Genomic DNA, 18,153 nt, shown 5'->3' with positions numbered 1-18,153 from the left:
CAATATGGTTATTGAAGCAGAAAGCACACATACATGTAGTATTAATTCCAAACAAAAAAGGAACAGGAGCTACATTTTACACATGGACTTATGTTCCGTGTAAATATACCTTTAAAAGATATGTGAATATATTTTACAAGAATACACTAATTAAGTTACATGTGACAAATTAGCATTTCTAGGGGTCACTGAGAGATCACACCTGACTATTTAAAACTATGTAGATGGAGTACTTATTTTTCAAACATTTTGACAGATGCTGAGGCAGAAACAATAAACTGAGCCACATTATCAGTCACTTTAAACAGCCTTTGAACTCTGATGTTCTGAACATTTTAGTAGTCCATTTGGACTTCTTATTTTCTGAAAAGATAGCTTTTTTAATTTATAGGATTGGTGTATTTCCTAGTTTTCTCCTAAAAGGTGTCTTATGTTTCAAAACACCAAGGATAGACATGTGGTCCCTGCTGCTGCCAGAAGAACACAAACCTTTTTGATGCTTGACATTCTTCATAGCTGTCATACATAAAAATTCAGTTATTGCATACTGAAAAAGGCTACCGAGTCAGCTGTTTTCTTTTACTTCATGAAATTTTCTTTCCGTATTGGGAATAAATGAATACTTAGCTACAATTTTGCAACAGATACATTCTCTAAGAGGTCAAGTGCTCCTTTGCACAAGCTGAACATGGATGGTTCTCATACTTTTCCAACAAGAGTATCTCCCAGCACTTGAGTAAGCAACCACCTGTAGTGCCTTGATGTTAATACTGCTTAACTCACATGTTTCTATTAGACCTACAGATGCACGCTAAGATGAATACTTCATCAGGCACAGGGACAGTACTACTTACAGTTAGGCTGTACTCATAAAATTTAGGTCTATTAATATTACCTGAAAAACTGTGACTAAACAAATAAAATACTGAGAAAGGTTAAGAGGACAGCTTAGGAGCTGGAGAACTGAACTGAAGACTCATTTCAAAAGCTCCTCTGCAGGTTTAAATACATACTGGGATGAAATTGATTGCAGCGAGAAAAAAGTAATTTGTAAAATGAAAGGGGTCAAAGTCACCTTAAACCTGGTCATGGAGCCTATGGTGAAATGTGAGTAAAGTCCCAGTCCATGTATGTTCTGGGAGAAGCAAGAACAAGTAAGTCTCCATATTCTGCATGGGAAAATTAACTTCAATACAGACTTTTATCATAGATACCTTTCGTTTGCAGAGGAAGCATATTAGTATCACTAAAAAGGAGATGTCCATATTATAATAAACTTAAGCACTTTGTTACTCCAAGTTTGTTCATGGAATAATAGCGAGTACTAGACAAATCTGATGTAGATTAACGTCCCTGATGTAAATTTTACTCCAAGTCCTTACACACCAACAGTTTACAGGTAAATTATTTGGACAGTCTGCCTTGCAGATCACCAAGCAGGTCTTTTTACCTTTTGTGCACCTTCTTAACTTCAAAACAACTTCAGATTTGGGCATGCTATCCCACTAAGACTTTGGAATAGCACCACTGTAATTTAGTCTGTAATATGTATAAAAATGAAAAAAAACCTGAAAAACTGGTCTGGATGGGAACAAAAGTATTAGATTGTTGCTTGGCCATTTTGTTACTCTACTGTCCCTCTTCTGCTTCTTTATTATAATCAATCCCTTCTCACAAGGCATGGCCATTCCTGTTGCCTTGCTTGGGATTGTCTCCTGATGGACAGCATTCTTCAGTGCAGTGTCAAAAACTGGTGAGAATCTTTCAGTTGAGGCCTTGCCAGTGTTGAACAAGCTGGAAACACACTGATGTTTACCCTTCCTCTACCAGCATGGTGGTTGCTCATCCGTGTTCCTATTCTGATTCACTGCAGGCATCACATCCTCTGAAAAACTGTCTCTGCTCACCATTCTGTGATTTACATCTGACTGTTAGAAGTGCAATATCTTGCACTAGCTTCTACTGAGCTTCATCCTTTTATTTTCCAGGATGTTTCTCTAATTCATCACAATTATTTTGATAGACAGTTCAAAAATTCACTATTGCAATTTACATATTTTGGCAAACCTTTTAATAAATTAAACAAATGTGCAGTATACTAGAAATGTCAGAAACTCTGAAATGCTAATTATCATGGTGTAAATAATATAAAGACAGATTGCACATCCTCCACATAAGATTGTGTTTGTATTACGTGTGTTTGTGGTTGTATTCATTCTCTTCAGGCTGGTTTTTTCTTTTTTTTTTGTTTCTGTGTAATCTGAAAAATTGTATTTCAGGCATATTAAAATCTTCATGAGTTAATTTTTGCACAAAGGTATTAATGTGCGAGGACCTAGAAATATTAACAATATTTTAGTACACTATTTGCAAAATATGCACTCTCACTCTCAGCTTTGGTGACGTTCCTTCTAGCTATCATGACAAGTCTTAAGCAGTAGTAGTTAAATTTACACTTAGTGAATTTTTTGTGAATATTATGAAATGTACACAGTATTCCCACACTGTGCTTTCCCTATCGCTACAACTGCATGTATACCAGGAGATATTCATGTGGTCTTGTGTGCTTAAACTTCATGGACATGCTTGCAAATGGCACAGATCCGAACCTCAAGGCAGCATTTTTATATTTTAACTATTTATTTTGTTTTATTAATTATTCATAATAAATAATAACAAATAATTTTTACATATATTTAATATAAAAGAATAAATTTAAAAATATTTTTAACAAAAAAAGGGACTGATTTTGGTTGCCTAATTTCCAATGATTGAAAAAGATACCTGATTTTCAGACATGAAAGTATGAGAATGGCTGATCACAGGCCTGCTAGGAGTCAATAGTCCTGAAATAAAGGTAATTGCCCATCTGAATAAAAATTTTTTTTCTATAGTGTGGGACTGCATCAAGATAATGACCTAGATGATTACATTCCAGGGAAATGACTAAAATTAGCTCCCTATTTCAGATGAAATCAACTACATTGAACAAGACAGTATTATATGATTCTCTGGATGTATCACACCTCAGGTGGCTCCTCTAGTCAATGGACTTCAAGAACTTAGGGAATTATAATGGCAGGTGAACTTGCTCACTCTTCATGGAGTTGGTGAAAGCATCACCCCTAATGCAGTGCACAAGAAATGAAACCCTTGTGCAAAGTCTGATGTTAACTGCACACACCAAATACAAAATAAATTGAACTTCCATGTCTGCTTCAGTCAGTGGATTCTCAAAGTGAACAATGTAAGCAATGTGGTATCTCTCCTCCTGGTGTTGACACAATCACTATAAATATGACCATCAATGAGGCATTCTGCCTATGTAAAATACTGGTTTTTTCACATACATTTTATGTGTAAAAGAAGTAAACAAAATTAAATTATGATTAGCACATACAAAACACTGATGAAAGCAACGCTATGCCAGAATATGTTAATTTTCTTTTCAGCTCACTGTTTACAACACTAGAAGAACAAACTCACAGATGAAATAATATCCAAGAATTAGGACTCCCAGAGTAGTATGTGACTGTAAGCCTTCCCAATTGAATGCTATTACTATACCACCACCTACACTTACCTTAGGAAGTGTTCCAGAAGAAGGATGAGTATTAAAACCAAGATTATCTGTGAAAGAACCAAATGTAAAATGATACTGAGCAAGGTGAGAAATTTGTGTAAGAACACAGAATTTTACAGAGGGGACCAACTGTCTAGTTTTTAAATCACATTACAGTGTTTCTCCTGGACTACCTTCTTTGCTTTTGTCTCTTATATGCAGCAGACTCTGGTACTTCTGGCTACAGAGACCAAAGTATGTGCAGATCCTAAATGATTTGAAGGAGCAGAAAAAGAATGGTGGAAAAAGCATGTAGTGATTCAATGGAGTGGAAAAAGTAAAAACTTCAGTGTTGGACTTGATAAACTCGAGTGTATTTTCCAACATAAATGGTTCTATGATTCTGTTCTATTATTCTATACCCTCTCACCATGGCACTGGTATCCAGCTAGAATGACAGAAGGTGGCCTCAGAGAGAGAAAACCACTTCTGGAAGAGCACAAGTTGGACATAGAACCATCAGATGCATCTCTTTTCCCTTTTCAGTCAGGGCAAGATGGAGGACAATGTCTCCTCAGTGTGACATGACATGACATTAAAGAAGAAACAGGATAAAAAGCACACTGAACCTCACACCACTTTCCCCCACCTCTTCTCCTCCTTTCCCACAAGTTATCACAGAATGCCCCTCTGACCCCCACTTTCAGCGTCGCGTGCAGTCAATGCCTTGTTCTGCCCTACTCCCCCCAACACGGGAACTCACCTGCTGGGTGCACGACTCACTGCACCCACCCCAAACTCCTGTAGCAGCATTGCTGCTGGGCCTGCTTCAGCTTGGAGTAAGGACCACTGCAGTAGTGCTGGGAAGACCACCTTATTCATGTGTGTGGTCCAAGTAATAATACGCACTGCCACTCTGAGCAGCAAAGCACATTTCTGATCTGACAATAATTTAGACCCAGCAGTAATTTAATTTGGTAGCCTTAAGCTACAGGATCTGCCTCCATCATGCACAGTCCGGCAGATATTAACTCATTTGAAAGATCTGCGCCCACTTACATGGCAAGTGGAAAAACTGCACAGATATTTATCATAATTTTCATGTATTTTTATACATATAAAAATAATAGGAATAACTCACCATTTTCTGAGCCGTGTTGTGGACAAGGAATGGTAAGAACCCTTAATAATCCATCTGGTTTGTATGAATAATGCTCAACTAACTAGCAGAATGAGAGGGGAGGAAAAAAAAGGAAATAATGAGAGTAAAAGGTATGAAAATATAAGGGTGGTATCACTAAATATATTGTCATTTGGAACTGTGTGCATATGTACAACAGTCAATACATATTACAACAAACGACTTTGGCATACAGCAGATGTTTACTGCACATGTTCTTTACTTTATGTCTTTTTAGCAGGGATGCATGTTTCTGAAGTAACCTTGTGGATAAATGTGGAACATGATCCAGGAATTGAATTAGTAAGGGTCAGTATTACCCCCCTGGTTTTGCTACTAAATAGCTTTGTAACTCTGTGCAAATAACTTATTTTTTTATCGTTGAGTTTCCACTCTTTTTTTTTTTTTAATTTTTGGGCATAATTACAGTGCAAGAATGATCCTAATATGCAATGCTTTATTTGGACCTCAGAATTGCAATAGGATTTGCACAGTTAGTAAATGTACAGCACTAGTAGTTGTGGCCATTTGAGCTCCTGGATTGTCCTCGCCAGGTCATTTTTTACAGGTTTGTTACTGCTTTTTTCCATTTGGGTATAAAAGAGAAGGTCTGTGAGTGTAAGAGTTGCAGACATTCACAAAAATTGTAAGAGCTGCTTTTAAATTTCCAGTGACACCAGGAAAGAAATACATAGGACATTTACAAAAATGCTAAGAATTAATCTTAGCATTTGTAAATAATCTTAGCATTTTTTGCAAGCAAAGATTCATATTTTAGATTTCTGACTCACTTTACTTGTTTTAATAGATTTTTAAGCAAGAGGACGTAAGAGATTTCTGCAGGGGTTTCAATTCCCCTCCAATTTTCAATTTACACAATCATTTCACCAGTATTCAGTTTGAGTATCAACTATGGCACAGTCAGCTATGGACTTCTTAACTGCCTAACCTTTACCAGGGTTCAGGCATATTTTGGTGGTAAGCCTCAGCAAGCCATGCTTTTGCAGACTTGAAGGTAGAGAAATTCAAAGCTAAAGACTGCATTATGTGTACAGCATCTTAAACCATCCCCTTTTTCCTTCTTCAAATTCTGCTGGTTGCTGTCATAAAGGACAGTAGCAAAAGACTAAACCAAGCATATGCATGATTGAATATGGTTACTTGCAAATATAAACGGACTTCCATTCAAGAGAATGTTCAGCTAACTGAATAATTAATCACAGTTTTGAACTCAGCCGGGCTGCAACATCACATTTAAAAATGATTACACTGTACAATCACACAGCTTTCTACATTAACATATATTTTCTTCATGTATAGAAGCCACACAACATTGGAAACATATGACAAATAACCTGCAAAAATGTGTTCATTTTAGCCAAAGACTATTGTCACAAGGCAAAACAAAACAAAGCTGCCCTGGTCAGTTACATGGAAACGTGATGACAGATATCCACGTGATATAAACTTAACAGACCTGCCACAGGGTGTCAAATCTTTTTCCATCCGGTATGGAGAGCTTTCCGGTCTTATCTCTGTCAATACGATAGTGCAGTACTTTTCCATCATTCAGTAGGCACAGGGCATAGGAACCACTGCTGTCCCTTTCTCGGATGCTGTAGGAATAAGAGAGATTTTCAGGGTTACACTTTACTAGGAATGAGCATTCTTCTTAAATCACCCTTTCCTTAAAACTTCAGAATTAAAAATGAAACAAAATCAGCACTGCAACTTCTGGAAACATTTTGTTAAGTCTTTCATTTATTTCTTAGTGCAATTAATTTTCAGATAAAATGCCTAAAATTTCTCTTTTTTTCTTACAAAAAGGCAACAGATGAAAACAAAAAATCAGTGATGTAAGGCACTCTGTTAGGCAGCTACAGAATACTGTGCACTGCACAAAGCACTCTCTGGGCAAATATGCATTTGAAAGCTTCTGCAGTATGGGCTTACCTCTCTTTTATCTTGAAATAAAGAGATAGAAGAACAGAACAGAAGAAAAAACACTAAAAGAATGTAATGTGAAAATCAAATAAAGGCAACATTATTGTGTGAAATAGCTTGTTGTATGGCTGAGAATTTAAAGAAAATAATATATTTCTGTAATCATTAATTCTTATCATTTCAGTAAAGACATTAAAGTTTTGCTGCAGATTTCACATAAAATTCATATGAAACTTCACATGCACATACCTCATCTAAACTTCACCATGGAGGGATCATCAAATGTAACATAAAAACTTTGTCTAACACTCATAGTAGCCAGCATGATCTCCTTCTTCCAGAAGACCAGGGAGTGCCCTCTGGGATGCCTATAAAGCATGACAGAGTTGTTTTACATGTACTCAGGGCTAGCTGATACTGACACCAGCGTATTCTGATGACTGGACCCAGAGTGGATAGGAATTTGTTACTAGCTTCATCATAGCTGGTGCAACATTTCTGAGTTTAGAAAGAAGGCATTTTCTTTCAGGCGAGTTCCCCTGCTCACTTACAGCTGACAGTGAGACAGCAACAGAATTAGAATAAAATTCTCTGGCTTTTTTTTTTTTTTTTTTTAATGAAAAGCCTAGATTCTGGAACATTAAAACATTTCTTGTTCTGGTGTGCACAGAAATCTACTTACTCTCCACTGAATTTCTGAACGGCCTTGAAAAGAAATACAGCAGTAATGCTCACTAAGGTGTTAAGAAGCTTTTCTGGTGCAACACCGGTACTTGCTATTATATCTCAGAAGATTGCAGAGCCAAGTATTAAACTATTCTCCTCAGCTGACTCCCTCAAGGCTGAAGTAAAACTCTGTTTTGTCTGAATTACTCATGCACCTATTTCTTTCAAGTAGAGTGATTATTGTTGCCTAAGATGTGAACAAGACACTGGCTAAAAGGAAAGGGAAGTAGGGTCAGTTTTTTATTTTCTGAAACCAAAGTAACTTGCCTAAGTCTCTAAAGCAAATTGAAACACATTGTGGTTTCTTCATGACATGTAGGTGTTTTCTCAGCATGCTGATTTCCTGTGCTGACTGACCAGTGAAGAGCAACTAAATGCTAAAATGAAGAACGACTTTTACTTTGTCGTCTTCTGACTCGCTCTAAGCAAATAAAGCTTAGGAAAATATTTTCAGAATAGAACTAATTGTTTCTAAAACACAAACACATGGCGTTTCATTGCAATCGACTTCTGTTCAGAATAAAGCACAAATAGGATTATAAAAATTATAAAAATGCAATGGATTGTTTCTCAGTAACAAATGCCCTTCATGTTTCACATGAGGAAATGGTGGCTCCAATACAATTAATTCTACTAAAACTGGTTCTCATTTGCAAGAGTTGTTACTCTCACAAGAGGCATTTCTTGAGAGCACAGGTACCCATGGGAGGAAAGAATACTGATTTCTAAAGAAATATGCAACCATCCAAACAGCTCTATCACTCTTCAGTGCAGGATTTCAGCAGAGTTCAGGTTTATAAGGCTGTAGTTGCATTTCAGAGCTTTTCCTTTCCCTAACCCAACAGCTACATAATTCTGGAGCCATCTGCAGTTCACAGACGTGTCAGCTTCTGTCAGACAGCTCTATCACTGCACATCCTAAAAACACCTCTGTTCTAACACTCATGATTTATCAGGGTCCAGAGGGAGCCTTGTTCTCTTAGGGTTATGGACCAGGTGGGTTTTAAACTGCAGTCAGTCAACTCCAGCACAACCTGGATCCCTACAAAACACAAAACCAGGAGATACTACCATCTTTCCAAACATGTCTGAAGACCACAAGTATTAAGTGCATTGAATTGACAGCCTAAGTCTTAGTTTTGGCAAATAGAACCCTTACTGGATGACATGGATTGCCCCAAGCCATGTTTCACAATTTCATTTTGGTTTTTAGACTGTGGTAATGACTGCCTAGGTTAGGCTAAGCCTCCGGAACTGCAGCTGGGTAACAGTATCCAGTTTGATGTCAACAGTTGCTGTAAAAAATAGAGTCAAAGGAAAATGTTATTCAAACTAAAAGGTTGTAAACTGACATCTCTTTGAATGGAAATAAAAGTTTCCCATCTTTTTGATGCTGCTGCCTATATTACCCAGGGCCTTCACATCAGATCTAGGAGCTCTCTTCATATATGGAACTTTCCGTCTATTGAAAATAACAATTTTCAGAAAGTTGAAAAAAAATTTAAAAATTCCAAATGCACTCTCTGCTTTAAAGTGCTCTGAAATGAAAAACAATATTTATTGTTCTTCAATAAAGACTGCTAACAAAGAAAGTCTTCATTTTAACGAAGCTATTTTAAAAAAGCATTTTAGCAAGGAAGGAAGCCAAAGCTGGAACTGAGGTATCACCTTGTCTTCCATTTCATGCTATTGCAGAGAATCACAAATGTACAGCAGAAAAACATAAAAATAATAAACACCTGTAAATAAACAACATTGTGATTTCATCCACTGAGAATAATCAGACATATGAAGAACTTCATTGAAAACAGATTTGAATACATATCTATATTAGAGAAGTGCCAAATTTCTAGATTTTTTATGACATACATTTTTAAAACAGCAGAATAAGGGATGTGGAAATTCAAACTGTTAACTGATGCAATGCAAAGAATGTTTGGGTATTGATTTTATATTTCATGCAATTTGTGTTTGAGTATTTTTTATGGTTTTGGGAGTACCACATACATGGCAACCAACAACAATTTGGAGCATCATTGCAGACAGTGCAAATAGCTATCCATTCCCTCCTCTGGTATTTTCATTTGGAAGCAAAAAGAACAACGTTCCAATTTTTTCTGTTTCCATCTGAAAACCCAAATGATCCCTCTCTTTCTAAAGAAAAATATCCCTGAGGGTCAAATAAATAAATTGCTATTACAATATGCCTCATTGACTGTGTAGAAAAAAACAGAAGTTGCAGCATTCTGCAGTGGAGAATTATGAAGAAAATAAACAAGCAAAATGCTTGCTTTAGGAATGGTGTGAAATAATTCTTGTTCCTGAAACCAAAGGCATGATAATTTTATTCTCGGCATTGATTTGCCTTCTCAGCAATAACAGCTTTGTTGATGCCAGAGATACTGACATTCCCCACTGCTGATCGAGCCCCAGCTTGTCTGCCCTCATGACCATCCCTCTGATAATGGTATTAACAACATGGCTACTCATTATCACTTCAAAGATCAGCTGAACAGTGCATATGTTCCAAGTTTGAGGGTAACAAGAAATGAACTTGGTGCCATCAGTAAAAGTATCATATAAAGGGCAAAACGGATTGACTGCCATCTTCATTTGCATCATTTCTTCTCCCCTGTTCAGAAACACATTCAAAGCTGTTTCAAAAATGCCAGAACACTACAGAATTTAGGAGATATCCCAGCTTCACACTATGGCTATCTACACTGGAACCTAAAAATTCATCTCCTGGTGAGTCTGCTGCACAGTTACAAAATACTTTTTGTGGGAAGGATTAGTCTATTTAGTTGACTTCACCCTGGCAGCAAAATACACCATGCTCCGCCAAACCCCTAACAAACAGCTCTGCAGCAAAACCACACCTGCTGTAGGGGATCTTCTTAGTACAGTTGTCTCAGTTAGGGACCACAGCTTTTCTTCACACATCAGACCCACTCTGCTGCTGAAGCACCCAGTGCAGAGCCTGCCTTTAGGAGCACAGCCTTGCCACAATGGTCTGCCAGTGGCACCCAACACATACCTAACTGAAGGTCAGTAAACAGCTCTCCCAGAGTCACAAGTATCATCCAGGCTGCTGTGGAGAGGAAGACAGCACCTCCAGAAACACAGTTCATTGTCTGTATATTATCATTTATCTTGAAAAATTCTTATGGTCATCTAAGCCTAGCAACTGCTTGGCACTTTGAAGAGGAACTTCATCATTAAGTAATATCCCTGAATTAAGGTCACATTTAATAGGACTGTTTTCATCTTCTACGGTGTCAACAATGTCCAGTCCCTTTTATGGATACATAATACTAATAGAATTATTTAAAGAATTCTCTACAAGGTCAGAAAAATGACCTAGCTCAGGATGCAGTCCAGTAGCAGCAAACTCCTAGAAGAAGGCAGTAATCTTAGTGTAAATATAGACTGCTAAATATACCAGAAACAGAAATTTTTGGTCAGACAAAAGACAAGAAAACTCTTTCTGACAATTGCACTTCAAACCTTATTATTTTGAAAAACTGTTACTCATAGTAACTATTGTGACATATAAAAGACAGTTTAGTTTTTAGTTGCCATGGAATGCCATGATGAGTATTACTGTAACTCATTATAATGGTCTAAACTAGATTTGTCCTCTTTAATATTCTCATTACATACTGAAGACGCTCATACGACACCAGTAAAATAGTTTCCTACTTTCCTTTTACACAACAGTTCATATTTTATGTGACCTACATACAGCTATGAACACATGTAAGAAGTTTATATAGACTAAACTGCTAAGCTGCAATGTCTTCACTCACAATTTCCCTAATATTGAATGTAAAACAGTATTTCTGAATATTCTTTATCCTCCACCAACTTCAGAACTTCTGGTTTTTAACACATACACATACGCAAGATCGCATGTTTGTTTAACTTAAGTGGTCATTACTGGTGATAAATCAAGGTATGCCAACCCTTACCACATACCAGAGTTGTTTCCTATGTGAAAGTACAGAGAAAACTAACTCTTTTGCTCAAGAAGCCATAATTTATTTTTCAACTGTTCCACACATGCATGCATGAAGTCACATAGATAATATCAACGATATTATAAATATTTAATGATGCATTAACAACAAAAATACTATTACAAAATTAGTAAAATTATTACCAATATTAATAGTTTGATCTAAGATCAATGTTCTCTATGAGGAAAAATGTAATAAACCCCAGAAATCCAGTGAAGAACCATCATCCAATACAGAATGTAAAACAGTGAAGTTAAGTGGGACTTCAGGTACAAAGTTCTCTATTTTCAGTTTCTTTTCAGATAATTTTAGAGGTATTTTACTTCTGTTCCACTGCTATATTTTTTTTCTCCAAAGTTTGTGCCTAGAGGAGCAATCTTACATAAACATTCTTCATAGAAGAGCTAGGCACTACTTCCCATTTCATGTCACTTCATGACATGGTTTCTGTGCTTGCATTTGAAAACAAACTCTCTAACATATACATATATACTTCACTGACTTTCAAGCCATGACAAAAACTTTAAAAAGATCTTTGAAAATTCCCTAGTAAAACACCCACAGTTAGCTCAGAATTTTTCCTTGGATGCATTGTAGTGTTATCTTTATGATGCTATTCATGGTATTTTGAATTGCAGTCAGGAAGCTTTTCTACTATTTCCATATTTAATATATTAAAAATTCTAGATTTGACAATCTTCTACTGCTGCAAAGTAGTGCTAAAGAAATCTAGATGTTACTTGTATTTGTACAAAGACTTTTGTACTGGATTTTGTTTCAAGGTAGGTAGGTCAGATGGATAGAAGATTCCTGGTGCAATGAAGTTTTGGAGACCCTTGTTAAAAATATACAGAAATATTCTAGCCTTCTAATATTTATTATTTTGTCCATAATAAACAATATGGTTTTTGTCATATTCAAGCACTGCTTGTGGATTTGTTAAATAACCTCAGAGTACCTGATCTCTTTGAAAATCTAGCTTCTCAGTTTGTTCCCAGATTCCAATTGCTACCTCAGGAAGCAAACAGACCTTAGACCTTGAATGTTTTAAAGTTTTACCTTTCAGTCAGCTTCTGGGCTTGAGTATCACAACTAGTGTAAGAAAACACTCCCTGAGAACCTACATTCACAGTCACAAATTCAAAGCCTTCAATTCACAGACGTACAGAATATTCTGACAAGCACAGCTGCTGGGTAAGTAAAACTATGCAGTGTCTGTGCCTGAAATGTGAAACAATGCACTGCTCTCACATTCAGCAGTTTTGCTGCTACTGCTTCGGTTAGCCAGAAATGAGTGGTTTATTTCTCAGCGCCTGCGGAGCAAGCCCATGTTAGGCAAACCACTGCAGAGAACAATAAACCTCTCTGAATTAGATCGTTATTTTGTTATTTGTGATGAACCTCTAAGTCTATGGGTCTGAGCATTAGAATGGCTCACGAAGGTAAAATAACTGATTTCAACACAAACGAACAACACGTTATTTCTCTTGCTGCACTGGCTACTGAACTATGGGGTAGATGAAGTTTTCTCCCTGTGTCTTCCCTGAGACCATAAGAACAAATGGCAGCTGACTGGTTACTATGGTCTGAAATGGCCAGATAGGAAGTCTATACAAGAGAAATTAATACATCAGAAAGCATCCTACAGATGCAGAAGTAGACAGTCTTGTCCTTAATAAGGGGGAACCAAGCTCAACACACTAGCAGCTCATATTATTTAAGCTCTAGTGGCACTTCTCATGGTTTAAACAGAGCCTCAAAATCAGCATTTTCTCCTCTGTGGGTTTCTCTACCTGATATGGAAGCGGCCACCTAAGTTCCATCAAAACTAAATAAAATATGGATCCATTGACATAACCAGTCCCGTGGGAGAAGGTCTGAATGCTCCCCCACAACTCATTAAGCATGTCACTGCAAACAGTAGCAGAAATGCCTCCTAGGCCATCTTTAGGGAACATGGGAAAATGCTGGGAAAATATTTCCAGTCAAAGCAGTAGGAACGCTCATAGAAGATTAAAAAGAGACCAATGTTTATAATAGAGGCTAAAAATGTCAAGTCTCCTAAAAAATTTCACTCCCTTACTCCAAAACCTATCCCTGTTGCTGAGAAATGTTAGGTAATGGATCTTTTTCTTTGAAGAAAAACTAGTTTCCTTCTCACCCCTCCCCCACCTCTGCCCTTCCCCCCTCACCCCAAAGAGAAGTACTTTGGCCACAGAGAAACAAATGTGTACCTGAGGCAAACTGGAAAAGCTGCCAGTTTTAATACATGATCATGATGCAGCTGATACAAAAATTTGATTTGGTAAGGTGTTAAAACAGAAAGCAATAAAGCAATATATTTTTTGGTACAAAAGCATCATTAAAAGAAAGGATTGCTTTTTTGTCTCAATTATGTATCCACCAGAGCTTATGTTTAAAAAGTAGGAAAAGAAACTAGCAAAATCACAGGGCAAGAAAAAAGACAGGTTATGTGGTAATCCTGGGCTGGTAATCTATAACAGCAACTATGTCCACCAAATCCTCTAAACCCTATGCAATAGGAGGACACCTCTGGCGCCACAAATCTTTGTAACTTTTGTAACTGATTTTTTATTACGAGTATGAGTTTGTAATGTAATGTAATGAGTTTATTACATGTTTTTGCTACACATGGCAGAAAAAGCAACTGGGTAAATGAGTCTCTGGATGTGATCCCCGCCAATGAGGAATATGAGGCTGAAAATAGGCATGTGGGGCAACTTGGGTGAGAGTGGCTACGAAACACGAAAGGTTCAAGGACTGAGGGAAGGAAAGAGAGTTCAAGAAATGAGATGTCACTATAGTCAAAGCATTTGTGGTTAAGACCTCATAGGAATTCACTCTACAGGAAGCAGAATTTAAAGGAGTTATTGGTTCCTGTCAACTAAGACTGAAATATGGAAATATGCAAGGGTTGCACACACAGCAGCAATTAGTATGGCACAATTATGGAAAATCAGGAAAGTGAAAGAGTTGGTACTGATGAAGCACGTCCTTCCTGCACTTTGCTTGTGGGGTTTCACTTTGGACTAGCTCTAAAACAACCAAAGAAGGCTGAGTGCTAAAGACTACATAGGTAGGTGATGAAATTTCCCTCAGAAATTACAGAGCTCGAAGTGATCCTTACTTGGCCATAACTTTTAAGCTTAATTTTCTATCATTTTATAAATGCTTTCTGGGTGGGGGGTGGGAATGACAAAGATGGCTCTGTTAAAACACTGATACTTTTCAAATGAGGATTTTCCAAAAAAAGTCTTTTTCGTTAGAAGGTTTTAGGTCTGGTCCTCACAAGATGACAGCTGTCAGTCACTGTCCTAATGACACATTTGTGCTCAGAAAAGAAAAGATCATCAGGCTGGGTAAATGCAGAGAGTAAGCAACAGACATAAAATAGTGCTGTCAAGGTAGAAGCAATTCATTCTGTTGCTTAACTAGAAAACAAAGCACCACCACTGTCCCTGGGAGACCTGGACAGATCCCAACAGCTGCTAACACAGGCAGTTTATGTATAATTGTACCAGTTTAATAAATCTCTGTACTGGGTGCAGGTCATCAGGCTTTGACAGTGAGGCTGCAAAGGCCAGTGGCTGCCCTGGGCTGGTCACAACTGGTTCCAGCAGGCCCTAGTGGACACCCCTGCAGGTGTTCCATGCTTTTGTTATAATTTTCCATCTTTAGTTAAGTGAGGGACTTGCTTAGGGCAGGAAGCATCATGTCATGTAAATTATGCTGAATTGGGTGCCCTCGCTGTGTATGAACCACGTTTCAGGGCATAAGCTCATTTGAGATTTATTCAAAAGAACTGTACGGTAACACTGGAGGCAAACAGCAATATCACAGAAGAATGCACTCACAGAAATTTTCCATTGTTTTTTGACCCAATGAGGATACGGTGCTCTGACTCCTCCCGAGAGATCCTCCCATGGAACCATGGCATCTTCTCATGGGCTGTAGTGGCAATCAGCTTCTCCAGCTGAGGCTTCTGACTAATGATGGCTTGTTCAAGAGCATGCCCCTAGACAGTGGTAAAAAGATGGTGAAACAGTCAAACTAACTTCTGCAATAAAAGCAGAGTCTTTTGGGACTGCTTTTGGGACATCCAAAATCTGCACATATTTGTTGCAAGGGAAGAAAAGGCCCAGTTGCTGCAAAGATTTTAAACCAGAAACTAACATATGGTAATCTAAACATCACAAAATGAGGGTTCTCCTTTTACGTCTAAGAAAAAGAAGGAAAATTAACCAGCAAATAAAAACACTGATATATCACTATTTAAACTTAAAATAAAGTCATATTATTATGCTAATGAGACATAGCTAAATAGAGTTAGTATCAGTCTGAGATTTCAAACATACCTCCAAATTACATATCCTATGGCAGTGTACTAAAATAAACAAACATGCTTTGCACTGTTGCAGCATGTCTATGTCAAAGACATCAATGCAAATTTTCCCAGACAGAACAGTCCCCATTTTAGTGTGAATTATTTAGAGTAATATTAACTTAGACACTTCTAACCCTGTCTTCAACCTACCACTTCTAAATTGGGCCCAGAATCTGAGGGCATTCCTCACTAGTTTCACCAGTTTTTAACTAAAGCTCATCAGCTTCCCTCTAGATTGAGCTCAGACTCATCAGAAAAGATACTGTGAGCATCAGCAGTTATAGAAATGTTGTATAAGTTTCAGGCTTTCCCAGTTTTGGGATGGCTCCATATACTTTACAGTGCAGAATTCATAGGGTTATTTGCTAGCAGCAAATGAGATTAAAAACCTTGTGTAACTCATGAGTTCATAAAGGTAACTCATGGCATCTCAAGGTGAAATAATACTCCTTTTGCAGCCTCCTATACTCCTGTTTCCATGTTAAGACTGGCTTCTTCATAGTCGTTCTCAGGAAAAAATCCAACCTCTTGTCCTCTGTATGGAAAATTCCTACTCGACCCGTGCAGCACTGAAGGTGTATAGGCAGAGCTCTGCTATGCAGAAACTGGCCTGTTCCAGGAACAAGTTCTGTTTTGGACATAATCTAAATTAGCAGCACAGAAACAAGGCCAGTTAAAAGAGTAAGAAGTAAAACAAGTCATCATGTCACCATGCCTGCCTGCATATCTATCTATAAAAAATCCGAATTAAAAGCAATGAAACAAACCATTTTTGATCTTGTTCATTACATGTATTAATTTTTGGTCCAAATCCGATGACATATGTTAGTGCAGAGGTAGATAAGATTATGCTAGCCCAAGACATGGTAGAAATTCTAAAGATTTAAATTTCAGGAAAACTAAACTTGTCACCAAGTTACTGCATGTACTGCGGAGAAAAAAGCCTCACTGTTAAAACTCAAACCACTATGATTTCATTGTGAAAAAATACTACCTAGCAGCAGCAATATCTGGAAAGAAACACCGCAATCTCTTTTTCTCCTAGATCAAAGACTACTTTATGGCAAGATCAGTCTGGTTTTACCTGCAAATTCCATGTTTGCTTGACATACTCTCTGATGAGGTTCTCTTTCAAATCTTCAAAGGGTCCTGTTTTGGGTTCGACGCCTGGTGGCCGATTGAAAGGTTTTCTCAGTAGACAGATGAGGCCATCCGCCTCCTCTGAGTGATAGTTAATGAGTTCAGCAGGACTGGCGTGCGACTTGCCTCCTGTGATAGCATATGAGCCACTCAGCTCCCTCTCAATTGTATAGTGGTGAACCTTCCTTCCATGGGCCAAGGATAAGGCAAAGCCCCCCAGGTAATTTCGGCTTTGGCGGAGCAAATATAGTCCATCACTTGCTCCTCCCTGCATCAGATACTCCTCGGCATCTTCACGTGTGATATTACCAAAGAAGTATGGCAAATGGTTTGCAGGGTTTGATGTGTTGGAAGCCATGGCTTTTCTTTTCCAAGTAGCAAACCTAGAATACTATATCTGAAAATACAAAGACAGAGACATGAATATCAGTAGAAAAATTAGGATAAACCAGTAAGATGGCAGTTCACATGCAGTATGTTCACAGAATCACGGAATGATTTAGGCTGGAAAAGACCTCTAAGATCACTGAGTCTGGACTTCAACCAATCACTACCTTGCCTACAAGACCATGGCACTAAGTGCTCTGTCCAGTTGTTTCTTGAACACCTCCAGGGATGGTGACTCTGTCACCTCCTTGGGCAAAGCATTCCAATTTTTAACAACCCTTTCTTCAAGGAAATTCCTCCTGACGACCAACCTGAACCTCCCCTGGCATAGCTTGAGGCTATTTTGGTAACGCATTTATTGGCGATACATATGTTGACAATTTAAGAAATTACTTTAAACTGAAGATCACATTTTTATTTTTATCTTGTTAGACGTTGTCTGTCTAAATCCCAGCAGCTCTTTTCCCACTTCCCAGCATCTTGGCTAGAAGTGGACAAAATGATCAGTTTCTGCTTCTATTGCTGTAAAGCACATAGGAATTAAAATATGAGCCCTTCACAATAAAATGAAGCATGATTTTAGGGAAGCAATCTGCAGAAGCAACATTAAACAATTCAGGTTGTGTGGGAACAGTCCATTTGTCTTGTAGCTGGTCAAAGTATGCAACGGAGGTAAAGAGTAGAAGACTTTAGGGATAACTATGTAAAAAGGGAGGGTCTATAATGCAAAGGTGTAACCAGGGAATGGGAGTCTTAATGTAGGGCCTTTTGGCACACAGCACTTCGGACT

The 18,153-nt window shown here is 37.8% G+C and overlaps 1 protein-coding gene across 1 annotated transcript in view; it reads right to left on the bottom strand.

Annotated features, from left to right (window-relative positions):
- Positions 1–18,153, bottom strand: part of SYK (spleen associated tyrosine kinase) — a 44,097-nt gene that overhangs the window by 15,036 nt on the left and 10,908 nt on the right. Inside the window, 6 exon segments of the mRNA XM_069002228.1 lie at positions 3,584–3,630; positions 4,704–4,785; positions 6,220–6,358; positions 15,307–15,467; positions 16,921–17,336; positions 17,339–17,373. Coding sequence (XP_068858329.1) covers positions 3,584–3,630; positions 4,704–4,785; positions 6,220–6,358; positions 15,307–15,467; positions 16,921–17,336; positions 17,339–17,373 — 880 coding nt within the window.

Source organism: Aphelocoma coerulescens, assembly GCF_041296385.1.
Source record: "Aphelocoma coerulescens isolate FSJ_1873_10779 chromosome Z unlocalized genomic scaffold, UR_Acoe_1.0 ChrZ, whole genome shotgun sequence".
NCBI lineage: Eukaryota > Metazoa > Chordata > Aves > Passeriformes > Corvidae > Aphelocoma > Aphelocoma coerulescens.
This window is presented reverse-complemented; position numbering and strand designations above follow the sequence as displayed.